At 29.9% G+C, this 17679-nt stretch overlaps 3 protein-coding genes across 9 annotated transcripts; 1 reads left to right on the top strand and 2 right to left on the bottom strand.

The window, feature by feature from the left end:
- Positions 1 to 1659: 1659 nt before the first annotated feature.
- On the bottom strand, positions 1660 to 4752 carry LOC127253161 (rho GDP-dissociation inhibitor 1-like). Of its 2 annotated transcripts, XM_051277599.1 has the most exons (6): positions 4497 to 4752; positions 4159 to 4398; positions 4009 to 4075; positions 3675 to 3893; positions 2944 to 3068; positions 1660 to 2048 (listed from the first exon to the last, which is right to left on the bottom strand). In XM_051277599.1, the coding sequence occupies exons 2-6, from the start codon at positions 4345 to 4347 to the stop codon at positions 1971 to 1973; spliced, it is 678 nt and encodes a 225-aa protein (XP_051133556.1). In that variant the 5' UTR covers positions 4348 to 4398; positions 4497 to 4752; the 3' UTR covers positions 1660 to 1970. The 2 variants fall into 2 exon arrangements, with proteins under 2 accessions (XP_051133556.1, XP_051133557.1); XM_051277600.1 differs by having other exon boundaries at positions 4159 to 4752.
- A 3181-nt stretch (positions 4753 to 7933) lies between these two features.
- Positions 7934 to 13963, top strand: LOC127253279 (beta-1,2-xylosyltransferase). Of its 6 annotated transcripts, none has more exons than XR_007839238.1 (5): positions 7934 to 8855; positions 9522 to 9671; positions 10096 to 10850; positions 10918 to 10985; positions 12200 to 13962. XR_007839238.1 is itself a non-coding variant. In XM_051277775.1 (4 exons), the coding sequence occupies exons 1-3, from the start codon at positions 8217 to 8219 to the stop codon at positions 10819 to 10821; spliced, it is 1515 nt and encodes a 504-aa protein (XP_051133732.1). In that variant the 5' UTR covers positions 7934 to 8216; the 3' UTR covers positions 10822 to 10823; positions 10918 to 11331. The 6 variants fall into 6 exon arrangements, 3 of the variants coding, with proteins under 3 accessions (XP_051133732.1, XP_051133731.1, XP_051133730.1); XR_007839239.1 differs by having other exon boundaries at positions 10096 to 10985; positions 12200 to 13550; positions 13631 to 13962; XR_007839237.1 differs by having other exon boundaries at positions 10096 to 10985; positions 12200 to 13963.
- LOC127253213 (cytochrome P450 71D11-like) lies at positions 12637 to 13798 on the bottom strand. The gene is made up of 2 exons (XM_051277661.1): positions 13181 to 13798; positions 12637 to 12879 (listed from the first exon to the last, which is right to left on the bottom strand). The coding sequence occupies exons 1-2, from the start codon at positions 13796 to 13798 to the stop codon at positions 12637 to 12639; spliced, it is 861 nt and encodes a 286-aa protein (XP_051133618.1).
- Positions 13964 to 17679: the final 3716 nt, after the last annotated feature.

Genomic DNA, 17679 nt, shown 5'->3' with positions numbered 1-17679 from the left:
AACTCTATTGCCAGACCCATTCTTCTTTTTACCTTGGGCTTTTAACCTAATTCTAAATTTCGTACGTAACAAAAAATTTTAATTTTATTTTTTAAATTTTAATTAAACTAATTAGTTATCTTAATCTTAATTTATAATTATTTATATTATAGGATAATTATTTTTACTAATACATCTTAATTATCTACTAATTACACCCCTCCTAAAATACCATGTCTACAGTGTAGCATACACGATATCTGAGATGAAGAGAGTATTATTTTGTATTGTAGTACAAAAATACAAAAATAATTTGTATAATATACGGTAAATTTGTAGGATATTTATTATAATAGATTATTAAATTAAAAAATAATAACCTTGTTCTTAATATACCGAGATGACAATCTTTGTGACGGATGGAATATAAGTATCCTAAAAGAATTTTTATGTATTTCTAACATGTTATCCGGCCGGTCTTTCGTATACTATGACGTTGTCATATCCCCAACTTTAACATGTGATGACTATTTTTACCAAAAATATTTTCATTTATAAGATTAATTGAAAACAAAATTTAGTTATCTAGAATAATAAAGGTCTAACATGAGACTAAAAAATAGTTTTTTCATTATTAAAATATAATTAAGCATGTAAATTCATTATCTCATATGCATAATCTATACTGTTGATGTTATAATTTACATTATTCTTATTATTGTTATTATATGGTACTTCCTCCGTTTCACGTACCGTATCTGCTACACTGTAGATCCGGTATTTTAGGAGGAGTTTAGAAGGGGTATAATTAGTAGATAATTAAAAATGTATTAGTGAAAATAATTATCTTTTAATATAAATAATTATAAATTAAGATTAAGATAACTAATTAGTTTAATTAAAATTTTAAAAAAATAAAATTAAAAAGTTTAAAATGAGATTAAAATGTATAATCATTTTTTTTTAAAAAAAAAAGAAAGTGACATTGTATGTGAGACGGACAGAAACGGCAACGTGGACATGGTACGTGAGACGGAGAGAGTATAATATATATTGTAGTAAATACACATTTTTAATGAGCAAATATGTTGGTAGGTTGTCCCGTAAGGGACAATCCGGTGGTGTGGGGGTTGGACATGTGACCGCCGAATTGAATTAATTTTTTTATATGATAAAAAAAATTAGGTAAAAAATACTCCCTCCATCCCAATGACACGGATTTATGTGAAATATATATTAAGTATAATTAATTATTTTTTATTTTAGAAATATTACAGAGTAAAATATATTATTTTAAATTAAATATTTAATTATTTAATTTTTGTAATGAATATTTCATTTTTATTTTGACTTTTTCATATTTGTAAAACATATTTTATATTCATTATTATTATTTTTTTAAAATTGCAATTCAAAAATTGTACAAAGCCATTATATAACCCTAAATGAATGTCGTCATCAAATATTGGAAAATGACATTTTTTTGGGTACCATATGGTTTAATCATTTTTAATAAAAATATATCTATTTTTATTTTATACGAAACGTCACGTCCAACTATTATTTTACTTCAAATTTACAACAATTTTATGTCAGAATAGCAAGTAAAAGCTGATTCATAACTGAGAAAAGAAAATTACAACTTCAATAAGCAAAAGTCAATTCTCTACAATCCTAACAAGCAAGAACCATTGCGATTTGCATCTGTCACAAATTCTAAAAATTACAAAAACAAAATAATAATAAAAATAATAATAATATTAAATAAATAATAAACACCCATGTATATTACTACAAGAATGACCAATCAAGAAGACTCAGAATTCCCTATAATTCAAAGTATAACTAGAAACTAAAGAAATAACAGTAATGTTTTAACTTTTTTTTTTATATATATATAAAAAAATAATAAATTAAAAAAACAAAAAGATAGAAATTGATAACTCCCCTTCCAGAATGATGAACAAGAGCATCAGCAGCACAAGATTTTGCTAGTTTGATGGCCAATCTTTCTGGATGTCAAAAGTGTAGTTGATTTCCAGGTAGCATTTGTTGTCATCATCCACAAACTGTAAATAAATAGTGTGTCCACTTAATATTTTATTCTTACATGATTCGCCAAAGATATTTAAAAAAAACAAAAAAAAAACATAAAACATCATTCCCAATAGTACTTTCACGATTCCATACAAGTCCAACAAAATCATTCAAAATTATAAACTCTAAATAATGATACTCATAATTCAAACATGCTTTCGAGTAGAAATCATTTGAATATATACTGTAAATTATGTCTATAATGCATATGTTTTATAGCAGCATGAAATACTTTATTCAGATGTTCTTTGGTGAGGTTTCACATATTTCTATAATTCATAAAAGAAAATTTCCTCCAAAATCATCTAACAAAACATCTATTTTTTATTTTTTTATATTATACTAAAAATTAAATTTATATGCAAAACATAGTATGGATACTTATTTATATCACATTATACTGAATTCAAATTTTTACTATTCAAATCAAACTCTAAATCCAAACCTTGGAACAAACACATTAACATATAATTCGATTGAAGAGGTGCAGAATTGTTCTCTTATATATTACATTATTCTCAATACAAAAGAAATTTATCGCATTTCCCAACATAAATACAGTATTTTTCTCTCTTAGAAAATAGCTTAAAATTATTTTACACAAACAACATCACAATTTTCAATAACTAACAATAAAGATTCCACTTTTCCTAAAGGACACAACCACAGTTTACTACATAATGATATGTTTAGCAACCAATCGTGGAGCTTCAAAGCAATGTATCAATCTCAATTTGGTTATATTTTTCAATATTAATCCAAGTTCTGAAGTTAGACATGAGATGGAATGAACAATTAGATCAATTTAGCAACAATGTATCTGACAAAGATGATTAAAATGATTACACAGATTGTGAGATTATATACCTTCGATTTTGCACTGTATGATCCTCTGGCAAAGAGCCCAGACGGCGTAGTGTCTTCAGGCATTTCGTGTGTGTACGGCTCTGCCTGAGGACTGAAAGTTCCCAGCATTTCTTTGGTGCTATCAACTGCTCTAACAAACAAACAATAATGTGTATGATCAATCATTGGCCTAATTAAAGCATTCGTAATGTATACTATAAGAATGGTTAAATTTAGTAAGCATGTATACAAATTGATAGAATATTCGATGTCTCTTTCATTGCTAGTTCTATTTCATTTTCCAAATAAATATTGAACATGGACCCTGCCAAGTGAATCAAATTACGGGTTCAAAACCAAAACTCTTTTGATTATTCGGATGCACCAACTGCTTATGAAATTTCAAAACTTGTTTTTTGAAATTGGACTCCAATTGAAATACAGATTCAAAACCAAACTCTTTTGGTTAAACGAACACACCAACTGCTTATAACAAACAAACAACAATGCTTACGATCAATCATCGACCTAATAAAGCATTTAAAGCGTATATATAAGGAGGATTAAATGTAGCAAGCATGTTCTATGTCTCTTTCATTCCCAATCCTATTTCATATTTGAAATAAATATCGAAACTGGACTCTTTCAACTGAATCAAATCAAGTATAATCCAATCGAAAAACTCTTTTGTTATTCGACATATATCATGTCATATAGCAGTTATCGAATTAATTCACTACGAGCAAACATACCTTTCAGGCCAGATTTCCAGACAGTGTTGGTGTACTTGAGGCCACAGACGATGTCGTTGCTGACCTTGAAGGAAAATTTCAGCCGGTATTTGCTGCCTTCCTTCAGCGTAAACCATGGCCCCTTCGGGTCCTGACCCTCAGTGATCGGAAGCACAATGTCAGGTCTACCAGCAGACAGTATGGAAAGGCTAAAGATTTTCACATCTGGTTCTAAATTCTCTGAATTCACAAAAATTCCCAATTATGAAGACAAATCAGTGCCCTAATTTAATCAGGTAAACACATTGAGATACCGTAAACAGAGGAAAATCAAATCAAATTATCTCAGGTTTACCTTGAACAGCATCAGCATCCACGCCTCCTAGGAGCTGTTCCTTCCACCTCCTCAAGCTCTCATCATCCTGGCGGCTCATCAAAACGTGAATTAATCGCGATATAGCTGTTGGTAAACCTCCGTTGGTTGCAGTAATTTGATTAAACAAACCTTGTCTTTCTCAAGGTGTTCCTTGATGCTCATCTTCGGCCCCAATTGAAGATTCGCGAATTCCTCCTCGTCCTCCGTTCCGCACAGAGAAGCATGGCTCGTCTGCCGGCTGACCGTGCCTTCAGAATCGGAAACTATATCAGGATCGGCATTGCTCTTTTTGCTAGTCTCGTTGTCGGAATGACCCATCCCCGCAACACGAAAACCCTAGGCAGCTTTACGCGCCCCCAAATTGTATATCTGCACGCAAAACACCAAAACCAAATCAAATGGAAACCAAACGCTGCATGAAATTTCAAATTCGAGATTAAATCGATCGAGCGCGCGCGTGCGCGCACCTAGCCGCAACAATTGAGACCCCAATCGGTGAGAACGATGGATAAACTTTGAGGCTTGCGAATGAATTCCGCGAAGGAAGAATGTGAGAGCAAAAAACAAGTGGGAGTAATGAAATTGAAGGGTAAGGGGATTGAATTTGTGGTGATCCATGAATCTGGGGTTGAATCTGCGAGGACGATGCTGGGCAAGGCAACAAACGCGGCAATTTGCAGGTGCTCTACGAGTTTTTGCCATTCAATATGTACCGATCAAATTTCACCATCCAAAAACTGTCAGTTACCCTTTTTAAACTTAAATCTAAACAGGATTATTTTTAAATAATATTATTTCTTTTTTATTATAATTAAAGTAATTCTTAGAATATATATATAATCCCTCCGTCTCATAAATATAGTCTTAATTTGGTTAGATTTAATGAATAAAAAATATAGATAAAAGATTTTTTTTTTGCTTTGTGAGTGTATTAGTGTAAAAAATAGTGATAATTGTGTAATAAAAATGAAAAAAAAAACAGAGGTAATTTTACGATTATATGATTATTTATGAAATAAGACTATTGTTTTGATATGGAAAAAAAATAATAGATAAGACTATTGTATTGAGATAAAGAAAATATATTTTATTCGTACTTCAAAGAGCAAAAGTATCAATACAATTTTATATATATGATTTAAAAATACAAAAAGATAACGAGAAATTTGAAAAAAAGACTGAGTCGAAAAAAACCTCTTTTGAGTGAAGGAAGATTTCTTGATCGATGCTATATTCTAAAAATAAAATAATTTATATCTTCTCAAAACAGCATCAATAATAAAAATCTGAATTAATAGAAAGAGAATAGAATAAATTACATAGAGGAAGCTTACTAAGGGTGTGTTTGTCTGCGGGTTTGAATTTTGAGTTGGGATTTGAAAAGTAAAAATTTTGAATTTGAATAGTTGTACGATGTGATATAAATAGGTGTTGATGTGATGTTTTGAATGTAAAATTGATTTTTAGTATAATATAAAAAATGCAAAATAGGTGTTTGATTTAATATTTTTTGGGGGAAAAAATTGGATGAATAGTAAAATTTTGCACAAATCTTACAAACGAACACACCCTAAATAGACTTTCTATCTAACAATTTTTGTAGAGAATCTCCTTAGATATGATGCATCTAATAAAATATCAATACAATGGTTTATGGTTCAAACCCAACCTTTCAGCTGTCCAGTGAACATTTTCGGATAGCAGCTGCTGGTTCCCAAGTCATAACAAAAAAAATATATATATATATATAATAAATATTTATAATATATTTATTTATTAAAAAATTAATAAAAAAACACAAAAAAATAATAATAACAAAAACATGAGGGGTTTGTTTGGTTTTAATTTAAAATTATAATAACATTATTAGATTTATGCAATTTTTTACTATTTTATCTAATAAAATATTATTTAAATAAAAATTTGTTTAATTAATATTTTTAAATATAACAATTTTTATAAATATTATAAAAAAATATAATATGCATACTAATCCAATATACTAATATATGTTTTATTAGTTTACAATAATTCAATATAAAATATTATTTTTTATATTAGTAATTTTTTTTACTTAATATAAAAAATACAAAATCAACAAACTCTAAAAGTTAAATTAACACTTAAATAACTGCCAAACAAACTAATAAATACTCCATCATAATTAACATTATTTTCATTTTTGTCTATCCTTAACAATCGACACTTTTCTATTTTTGGTAAAAATTATTAAATCAAAATATATTCAACAAGTTATAAATCAACTTAATTAACTATATAACATACAACATTATAAATGACGCAGGACCACTCAAAAATCTTTTACTTCTACCGTATCTTTTCAAAAAAATAAATATTTTTATCTATATTTAAAACTACACATCTTTTATAATATTGATTTATGTTAATTATAAATAAACAAAATATTTTTTTATTTACTTGTATTACTGAAAATTTTATTCTCTACAAAATGATATCCATATTGCATATATTTTTTAATTGTTATACAATTTTTAAATATTTAAATATATATTTTATTTTTTTAATCATATATATTAAATTTACTCTAAAAATATAAATATTATTAATTATAAAAAAAATAATATAATACTCCATCCGTTCAATTTCTATTGTCCTAAAGAATATTTGCACGGTTTCTTAGGTGATTGTCTTTTTGTTATAAATTGACAAATTTGCCCATAATTGTATGGTAGAGATTAAAAGTAATAAACGAATAAATGGTAAAAATGTAAAATTTGTGTTTAAAAAAGAAAATAGGAGAATAGTTATTGGACGTCCCAAATAGAAAAGTAGGACATTAATTTGTGGACCGAGGGAGTAATATCGTAACTAATTATTATTAACTAATTAAACATTTTCACCTTAAATAGCTTGTCCCAAGGGTTCAATTCCGGTGGAACAGAGGAGAAGTATTAAACAAATATATATATTTTAAATATTATCTTATTTATTTATTACTAAAAATATAATATTTAAAAATTATTTTTAAGTTTAAATATTATCATGTTGACATAAATTTAAATAATAAATTTGAATTTGTTTCTTTTGATGAATTTTGATTTGGATTTAACATTAACATAATGTATAAAGAAATGTTTTTTTTAGAGAAAAATATAAAAAACAATCGAAATATGTTGGATTAAAAATTTAATTTTGGGTTAAATGTAACTATTTGGGTTATTAAGCCTAGATTAAGTGATCTATAAATTTATTGGGTTTAAATGCAGAAACTCAATAAATTATTAATTGGGTGATGAGGTCAATTAATAATAAGGGATATAAATAGGGTTGCGATTCTAGGTCTAGACGCAACAACCATTACGTTCCATATATCAACCATTGTGTCATAGGCTTGAAGAACACAAAAAGTTAGATTTATTTCGCTTTATTTTTTTATCTCAATTATTATTACAACACGGTAAATCCTGGGTTTAGGTGTAAATTTATGACAAGTTCTAACAAAATAAATACACTCGATGGGAGTAATGTATATATGTTCTTTAACTATACAAAAATATATTTAAAAATCAAAATAAACAATCCCAATAAAAGACACAAGTAAACTCGCTCGGTTATTTTATTCGAAGATTGAATTCAAAGTCTTCTCTACGAACCTCACAATTAATAATAATAATAATAATGGTGCTGCTACTTTACTACTACTACTAACTAAGAATAATAATAAATAAATAATGCTAGTACATGACTTTCTATGTTTTTTAAAATTTTAAAAAAATAAAAAATTAATATTTAATTTGATATTTTTTTAAAAAAATTATATATTTGATACGATATTTTTTTTAAATTTAGTAGTGTAAAAATAAAATTAATGATAAGATAATACGACGTCGTTGGAGTGGTCCACCTAAAAGTAGAAGTTCGGTGTAGAGCACAGCCATCTTTTGTCTGTGTCGACTGTTTCTCCATTTTCCAGTTCTTCGTTCGACGGACCCATCCGGACTTCTCATGAATCTCCCCGAATGCTTAATTGCAGCAGATTCATCGTTTGAATCATCTCAATTATATGTGTTTTCGGTGGAATTCTATGCCTATATTTGATTTTTTTGCAACATTTTTGAATTTTGGATGCGGAATCAACAGTTGCTTTTGTAAAGCAGAGTCACCGGTGAATCGCCGGCCGGGGGAGGGTTAGAGAGGCGGCGGCGATGAAAGGCGGAGCACTGAGAATTCTGCTCTCTCTTTTCACGCTGAACTCGATTTCACTCTACATCTACTTATCGTCTCACCCGGACCACCATCACCGCCGCCGCCCGGCCGAACAGGACCGCCACGACGTGGACTACCCGCCGCCGCGTGGAACTGCATCACTCAAACCCTGGCCGATACTGCCGTCCTACCTGCCGTGGACGCAGAACGCCGACGTGCCCTACGGTTCCTGCGAAGCGTATTTCGGGAACGGATTCACCAAACGCGTGGATCCTCTGAAGCCGATCGACGAAACTCAACGGGAAACCGGATGGTTCAGATGTTTCTACAGCGAAACGCTGAGGAGTTCGATATGCGAAGGAGGGGGAATTCGGATGATTCCAGACCGAATTTCGATGGCTCGAGGAGGGGAGAAGCTGGAGAGTGTAATTGGCAGAGGGGAAGACGAGGAGCTCCCCAGTTTTGACGATGGAGCTTTCGAAATTCAGGTTTCTGACAGATCGAGAAATGGGGAAAAATTGGTAGATTTAGGGTTTCTGGATCAGTATATACAAGAAGGCGAAATCCACAGGCACACCATGCGTAGTTTGGTTGATTCAATTCGGTTGGTTGATGACACGAATTTCATCTGCTCTGAGGTAAGCAAGTTTGTGTAACTTCTCACTGATCTGAGATTTTCAGATTATTATAATTGTGGTTTATGCAGGATTAAGATATGTTTCGGTATCTATGTTGATCTTCTTTGAGTAAATTATTGTATTTCTTGGATCATTGGATAGTGATTGCACTCAATAGATTTTGGGATTAGAATTATCTGAATGAGACAAAATTGTGATAAAAGAATTATGAATCTTCTTGTTTGTTTATGGAAATTTTTTTATTTCTGTTGGAAAAGATGATTAATGTAATCTTTAGATAGATACATGTTAGATACTGCTGATATGAGCATCATATTGTTTTGGATTACGTAGGAGACAGAATCATTTATTTTTTTTTTGCTGATTCTGAATGTAATTCTATTTAGCTTCGAGATTGTTGGCTGTGTTGAATTGATCTTCATGTTTTAGTGTCTCTGTTTTCGTTTTTTCGTGATTCTTGTGGGATTTATTGTTGTTAAAATGGTATTGTGTTTCATATTGTATTGGATGACGTAGGAGACGAATGATTTTTGCTGATTCCGAATATAATTCTATTTTGAGATTGATGTCAGGGTTGACTTGATCTTCATGCTTTAGCGCCTCTTTGTTTTTCTTTTTTCGTGATTCTTGTGGGGTTTATTGTTGCTAGAATGGTGTTGTTTTCAGTGGATTGAGGAGCCAACAGTTTTAGTAACCCGATTCGAATATGCAAATTTGTTTCACACATTCACGGATTGGTACAGCGCATACGTGTCCTCCAGAGTCACCGGCTTGCCTACCCGACCCCATCTGGTCTTTGTTGACGGCCACTGCGAGGTATCCCTGCGAACCCAATTATATTTCTTGAACGTTAGTGTGGAGTATAGGCTATGGCTTAGAATTTGATTATGAATATAAAATTCTGTTGATTGATGGCCGTGGCCATCTCTAAAACATGTATTTCGAAGCATTTGCTGATTAAGAAAGCTGGGCAGTATTATTATTATTATATTTCGATCCTTTATGTTGGAACTTGCTTATGTAGTTTTCGGTAAATCTAGTAAATATTGGTGAGTCTTTTCTGGAATTTCCGTAACTACAGACGAGCACTATTTTCGTGCCGAGGAGATTGGCGAATGCTAGTTTTAGTTTGTGTATTACCTTGTTTGCATTCTGCAGAAAATTTTGATATTTGATATTATCCGACCATTTTTCGCTGCCTGTGAGTAACATTTCACAATTATAACTTTTTACGAAACAGACTCGCTTGGAAGAAACATGGGCGGCATTGTTTTCAAGCATTACGTACGCAAAGAACTTCACCAACTCCGTCTGCTTTCGCCATGCTATTCTCGCGCCATTAGGTTACGAAACTCCTCTTTTCAAGGGACTCTCAAAGCACATCAATTGCCGCGGGGCTTCTGCCTACCAACTGTGGCGAAAACCTGACCACCACAAGACTGCCCGCCTGTCCGAGTTCGGTGAGATGATCAGGGCAGCATTTGGGCTGCCAGTCAACAGGCACAACATCCCCAAATCCGCCTCCACTGGCCTCGATATCCTCTTTGTGCGGCGCGAGGATTATCTGGCCCATCCCCGACACGGGGGTAAGGTTCAGTCGAGACTCAGCAACGAACCCGAGGTTTTCGAATCTATAAAGAAGTGGGCATCAAATCATTCAGAGTGTAAACTGAACGTCGTCAACGGGCTGTTTGCGCACATGTCGATGAAAGAGCAGGTTCGAGCCGTGCAGGATGCTGCAGTGATCGTTGGCGCGCACGGGGCAGGCCTGACACATATTATTTCAGCTACGCCCGAGACAGTGATTTTAGAAATAATCAGCAGCGAGTACAAGCGACCTCACTTTGAGCTAATCGCCATGTGGAAAGCTTTGGAGTATCACGCGATAAATCTTGCAGGATCGCACGCTGATCCATCTGTGGTGATTGATAAACTTAGCGCGATTCTCAGAAGCCTCGGATGTTGAGAGTTATTCGATTCTTGCCTCCTCCCACAGTAATTTATCGTGTTTTTTTTAGATGTTCGTATCCCGGGGATGTCACTGATGACGCTATTGATGCAGGAGGGCTCGGGATTTTCGAGCTGAAGTTTTCGTTTGCTATGTGGATGCGATAGCACGCCTTTATCAAGGTTCGATTTCTTGATTTTATTCGATCCGATTCTATTCGAGCTTGAGGAATGAATAGATATGTGCTACGTTATGTAAAATTTATTGTGTTTTGGGGGTTAGGAAAAAATAGAAGATATGTTTTGCGGTTTTTTTCAATGGGGATGTAATTTTTGAAATGTATAGGTAAAAGAATGTATCTATCTAAAATATTTAAAATTTAACTATTACCAATTATTCAATATTTACTATAACTATCATCATCATTATTAAATTTTATTCTTATTATTTCACATCATTCTCTTTAACAAATAATTTTATATTTTTCTCACTTTCTTACCTAAACATTTATAAATTTTTTATTTTCACGCAAACCTTAACAAATGTAATTTTACTGGATATATAATATTCTTTTGTATAAATATTATTATTATTAGTATTTATTTTCAATTTAATATATAAAATATTTTTTTCTACAATAAATATCATATTTAATAATTATTTTCTATAAAAAATGTTCAACGATTATTTTTATATTTTAGTAGTAATATTTATAAATATTTTTAAAATTATTAAAATTTTAGTAAGCATAGAGTGTATTAGGCTATCCTCAACGGAACAATTTTATTTATGTGGTTATAACTCTAAAAATGCATTTGTTATTGTAGTTTTACTCCAACCTACAACTTTATTTTTCACTCTAAAAATAATATTCTTCAAATATTCTATTTTATATATTATTTTAAACTATTTTTTATATTTACAATTAATATTTTTTTTTAAAAAATAATTAATATACAAATTTTAAAAAATATACATAATGCTATGAAAATGGCTTTGCTGCACTGCAACACTATTTTTGGCGTTACACTGGCAAATTAAACACTATTTTTAATGTAAAAAATGACCCAAGGTTGGAGAGTGAAAACTTTATTTATGGGGCTGTAACGTCATAATTGTAGCCCGTTGGAGATGGCTTATATTTAAGATGAATGCTTTCTAGAAGAACTTCGCATGCTCTATAGAAACATGTCATGTACTCTTATTTTTTGTATTATATTTTTATTATATTAATATAAATGAAATGTTATCTAGATTCTTGATCAATAATATTTGAAAAAATTAGCATTCTAAAAAACGCCTAGCCCACAAATTCCTTATTGAAAGAAGCATGTATACACATACATACGTACATAATTTCTCAAACATGAGAATATGCATCAGTTTTGTTTTACAGGCAAAGCTATCTTTCAATGCCTTCGGTAAAAGGCGAAAGAATAGTTTGCTATGTGATTACTGAAGGTCGCGGCGTAAAGGTATTTTTACTCTCGGAATCACATAAAGTGGTTCTTGCCTTTCCAAACTGAGGCCAGCCGCTTCTGTCATGTCCATCTCTTCGGGTTTCATTCCATCGGGCAAATCCCAATCGAAGTGGTAGAGAAACATCGCCAAAGCATGCTCGACATTAGCGAGGCCAAATGACATTCCGGGGCAAATTCTTCTTCCAGGACCAAAGGGAAGGTATTCGAAGTTGTTCAGTTTGTAGTCGACCGGATTATCAATAATCTCTCCGGGATATAACTCTCGGGTTCTTTCCAGTACTTGGGATCTCTTCCAATTGCCCATGAATTCACCAAGACTCGAGTTTTCGGAGGTAGTTTGTATCCGAAGATTTCACATTGCTCCGTACTTTCTCTTGGAAAAAGTATCGGTAAACCCGGATGGATCCTTAGAGATTCTTTTACGACTAACTTTAGATACTTGAGCTCGTCGAAGACTCATCACAAATCCCTTGTCCTTGAAAACCAGTCTCACCTCGTCTTGTGCCTTCTTAAGGACCCTCGGGTGCCTCAGCATGTCGACCATAATCCAATTCGTAGTCATCGCGGATGTTTCGATTCCAGCCGTAAACACTTCCTATATTCCACAATAGCAATTAGAAAATCAATAAAATTGTAATACGGTAAAAGTGAATATTAGAAGCTCGGCGATGACGACAAATCAGTAAGATGCCTTTTATATTGGCGTCCGTCAGCTGTATTTGGTTTCCCGAATGATTGAACTTGAGAAGATTGTCTGCGAAGTCCTCGTGTTGTTTACACTCATCCTTCGTCGATGATCTGTGTTCGTCGATAAGCTTTTCGAGTATCCTGTCCGCGACTTAGTGCTGCCTCTCTAACTTGCCTTTCGTCGGACTTAATTGCCGGAACAATCTAACCGAAGGATAGAAATCCGCGAGATTGAATACAGAAGCGAGCTCGACGCACTTATTGGCTATGTTCGTGAATTTGCTTAGTTCGTCGGTCTTTTTCCCAAGCGACGCCTGCATTATAATATCACAAGTAGTGAAGCCGATCTTCTCAGTCAAGTTGATCGACAAACCTTCTTTCGACGCGATCCATTTGCACAAATTCGCAAACTCTTGTTCTCTTAAAGCGTGGAACGATTGGACTCCTTTCGCGCTCAACAGCTCCACGGTGTAGAACTTGCGCAACTGTCTCCAGTATTCGCCGTATGGCGACATTGCCAAATCCGAGTGGTTGTAAAATATAATTTCCGCGGCTATGTTTTCCGGTCTGTTGAAAAAAGTGAGTTCGTGTGTCTTGATGATTTCTTTGGCGGCTTCCGGCGAAGAAATTACTACGGTGCTGATTTGGCCAAATTGCAGGTGCATCACCGGTCCATATTTTCCAGCCAAGTCGGTCAACACTTGGTGCGGCAGCTTCGAACTGGCGGCGAGCTGGTGCAAATTTCCGATCGACGGCAGCTTCCTCGGCCCCGGAGGAAGATTCAAATTCGGGTCGGGTTTGGATTGGGTAATTATTCTGAACAGCATTACCAGAAAAAGAACGAAGGAAAAGCCAGTAATGAAAGATGGTGAAAAGTTCAAATCCATTTATTTTTATTTTTTTTTAGGTCTTTGGATTCTGTCAAATGAGTTGAGTATAAAGGGATTGAATAGAATCGAAAATATATAAGAGCAGTTAGCCTAATACTTCCTTCGTCCCACATACCATGTCTATGTTGTCGTTTCTGTCCGTCCCACATACCATGTCACTTTTTTTTTGGAAAATGATTATACATTTTAATCTCGTTTTAAATTTTTTAATTTTATTTTTTTAAAATTAAACTAATTAGTTATCATAATCTTAATTTATAATTATAGGATTATTATTTTCACTAATACATTCTTAATTATCTAGTAATTACACCCCTCCTAAAATACCTTGTCTAAAGTGTAGCAGACACGGTACGTGGGACGAAGATAGTACTATTAATCTAAATATTTATTTTCTGTTTTATATATTATCTTTTTTCCCGTCTAAAAGTATGTACATTATCTTGGACATTAGTTTTTAATGTGTGTATTATTTTTTTTGTGTTTAATAATAAAACATAACAAAAATTAGAGTAAAAATCAATTTTAGTCCCAAACAAGCTCAATTTTTTTTATTTTTGGTCTCATTCAAAAAATATATATATTAATATCAATTGATATGTAAATATATACCTATTATCAATGAGTGAAAAATATATATATATATTAATATTAATTGATATGTAAATAGTGTGCTTGTGTTTGCAGTAAAAGGCGGCGACTACCGTGTTAAAATTCGGCATCATGATAGACAACATACTATGTGTTAACAGACCATATACGGTATTATAATAGATAACATATTCTATTTATTCATATAATATAAATACAACATATGTTATAATTTTATACAGTACATACAATAGTTAATTTTAACACATTACATATTGCATGCATTCATATAATATTAATACAATACATAAACTAAAAACATATGTTATAGTCTCATGCAACACACAACAATTAATTTTAGCACATCACATAATATTATACAATACGTTTATAATTATAAACAAACAACGTATTATCTTTATAGAAAGAGTGAAAAAAAGTTGATAGAAAGAGTGAGAATTTAAAAGAGTCATTATTTTTCTATTTTTTTATTTTTTTTTCTTAAAGAGAAAATCATCGTTTTATTTTATATATGTATGTCTATTTATAGCTGATTTTATAATACTATTATGGTCATCTTCAACCCGTTAATTCTATTTATTCAGCTTTAACTTTAAATGCAGTTATTACAGTAATTTTACTCTAATCATAATTTTATTTTTCACTATTGTTTTTCAAATATTCAATTTTTTTATTATTTTAAACAACATTTTATTTTTATAATTTAAAATAATTTTTTTAAAAATTTAGAAAAATACAAAAATTATAAAAAAATATATAGAGCAACGCCATTTTTTGGGGTTGCTAGGCGTTGGTTGAAGACAACCGACACCAAATAATCCAACCCAGCGCCATTAAATGACACATAATGAATGAATGAGTCATATTTTACATTGATTATTTTGTTTACATTAATTGTATCGTGTATATATATAATATTTAGCGACGAAAGTGTATCACAACGTGTCTTACTTTGGATTTTCTTTTTTTCATTTAATATTTGGATGTGGGGCCCACATGTAATAATATATAATTATATTTTATTTGAATTGATTTGATTTTTTTACCTTCGTTGTTTTATTTTATTAATTTTTTATATAGTAGGTCTCACCATTTAAAATAAAAATTAAATATAATTAGAATATAGAATATGTATTTGAATATTTTAAAAATTATAACTCAATATAAATATATTATACAATATGCATATCATTTTATAATAAAATTCATATAGTACAAATGAATAAATATAAATAATTAATAAAAACTAATTTTTACTAAAGATAAAGAGTTTTAATTGTAAAATATTTATTTATTTATATGTGGAATAGAATTAAAAGAATTTTAAGTAGATTCCATGATACAAGATGTTATATATTATAAAGTCAATTAAATTAATTTATATTTGTTAAATATATTTTAAATTAGTAAATATTATTCCCTCCGTCCATTTACCAGGTTTACATTTACTTTTGACGCATAATTTAAGAAATAATAGTATTTTAATTACAGTGAATAGTTAAAAGTAGTGTAAAGACATTTTTGCCCTTACTTTTTTGTATAAAAGTAATGATGTGATGTAAAGTAAAGGCATTTATGGAAAAAAATAGTGTATTTAATAAAATGTTAACTTTGTAATTGTACGTCCCAAAATAGAAATATGTAAACATTGTAAGTGGACGGAGGGAATATTAAATATAGAAAAATTTCATTTGTTATAAAATCGATAAAATGGAAATGATATTATTTGTATATAGGGGATATAATACAATTTAATTTTTTGGTATAGATCCACTTTTCTTTTTTTCTTTATTTTTTTTTGTGGTGTGGGGCTAATTTTTCATTTTAATTATTTTATTTGTCTATTTTTGTTTAAAAAAAAAATTGCATGTGGATCTTATATTATTTTTCATTCTAATCATTTAATGATATTTCACTTTTAATACTATGTGATACTCGAGATGAAAATGAAGCAGTGAAAATCACATGAAAGAAAAAAAAATCATATTATTTTTAAAAATGTGGGTCGCAATAGTATGTATTATATTCATTTCGTCCTATAAATGATAGTTTGTTTAGGCATTGAGACTAAGGAATAATGAAATTTTAATATTAAAGTGGTGTATGTAAAAATAAAGTGACAGTATTATGATAAATTTATTAAAATGATTGATAAAAAAATAGTTGAATAATTTTTTAAACAATGACAATTTAGTTACTATTTGTTAAAATAAGGGTAATAAAATTATAAAAATGCATAAAATTATTTATTATAAATGGATTGTATATAAGTTTAGCAGAAAAAAAAAATAAAATAAATGGTCATATGATTGTTTGATATTCTTTTGTGTATCAAATTTTAAATTAAAATAATTATTAAATTTGATATAAATAAAATACAAGTGATATTTTGAAATGAAATATATATATATATATTATATAACAATAAATTTATATTTTTTTGAAAAAAATTTCTTTTATATTTTAATATTGTCTCTGTCCGTTATAATATTATAATAAGTGTAAATATAAGAATATATGAGATGTGAGACATAAATAAATTAAATGTGTGATATTTATATATGAGACGAAAGAAATAGTAATTTTTTATACTTTTATATATATATATATTATTTTGTCACCATATTTCTTTTTATCGAAATTGCTATAATATTTTAGTGTATTGATGTAAATAAAAACAAATTTTCTAATATTTGCAATATGTAATAAAGTTACACTTAGTAAAAAAAATTTATATTTTATATTTGAATGTTGAATGAATTGTAAAATTGTTAGCTTTCAAACCAATAAGATGAGTATGTGTTATTCTTAACGAATAATAAAAATAGATTGTTAAAAATTAAATAAATAAATACTCCATAATTTTGATACATTGTTATTTATTTCTATCATTTAAATAAAAATTTAGAAAAATATAAAAATAAAAATATTATTGTCAATTTTTTTTATTGCAATTATAAATTGTAAAAAAAAAATTAAAATTTTATATGCAATCAAATTTAGATAGATTGCTACTATATACTATTAACTTACAAATATAAATAATTTATTTTATTTTTATAATTTAATTGCAAATGAATAATATATATAAAAATTATTTATTTGAATTTTGAGTATTATTTTTAACATCAATTAATTTACAGGTTATTATTATTTTTTTTTATTCATATTCTTAATATATTTGTCTATTTAAGATTTTTTTATAT

This window comes from Andrographis paniculata, unplaced genomic scaffold, assembly GCF_009805555.1.
Source record: "Andrographis paniculata isolate CXL003 unplaced genomic scaffold, ASM980555v1 Contig50END, whole genome shotgun sequence".
NCBI lineage: Eukaryota > Viridiplantae > Streptophyta > Magnoliopsida > Lamiales > Acanthaceae > Andrographis > Andrographis paniculata.
This window is presented reverse-complemented; position numbering and strand designations above follow the sequence as displayed.

Bases quoted from the DNA above. Each gene is read 5' to 3' on its own strand.
- LOC127253161 (XM_051277600.1), bottom strand. From the start codon at position 4,347: ATGGGTCATTCCGACAACGAGACTAGCAAAAAGAGCAATGCCGATCCT. The intron at 4,076-4,158 runs GTTTGTTTAATC...ATGAGCCGCCAG, and splicing joins AACACCTTGAGAAAGACAAG to GATGATGAGAGCTTGAGGAG. The intron at 2,049-2,943 runs GTATATAATCTC...ATTTATTTACAG, and splicing joins CATACAGTGCAAAATCGAAG to TTTGTGGATGATGACAACAA.
- LOC127253279 (XM_051277775.1), top strand. From the start codon at position 8,217: ATGAAAGGCGGAGCACTGAGAATTCTGCTCTCTCTTTTCACGCTGAAC. The intron at 8,856-9,521 runs GTAAGCAAGTTT...TGTTGTTTTCAG, and splicing joins CGAATTTCATCTGCTCTGAG to TGGATTGAGGAGCCAACAGT. The intron at 9,672-10,095 runs GTATCCCTGCGA...TTTACGAAACAG, and splicing joins TTGTTGACGGCCACTGCGAG to ACTCGCTTGGAAGAAACATG.
- LOC127253213 (XM_051277661.1), bottom strand. From the start codon at position 13,798: ATGCTGTTCAGAATAATTACCCAATCCAAACCCGACCCGAATTTGAAT. The intron at 12,880-13,180 runs GTTAGATTGTTC...TGTGGAATATAG, and splicing joins TCGCGGATTTCTATCCTTCG to GAAGTGTTTACGGCTGGAAT.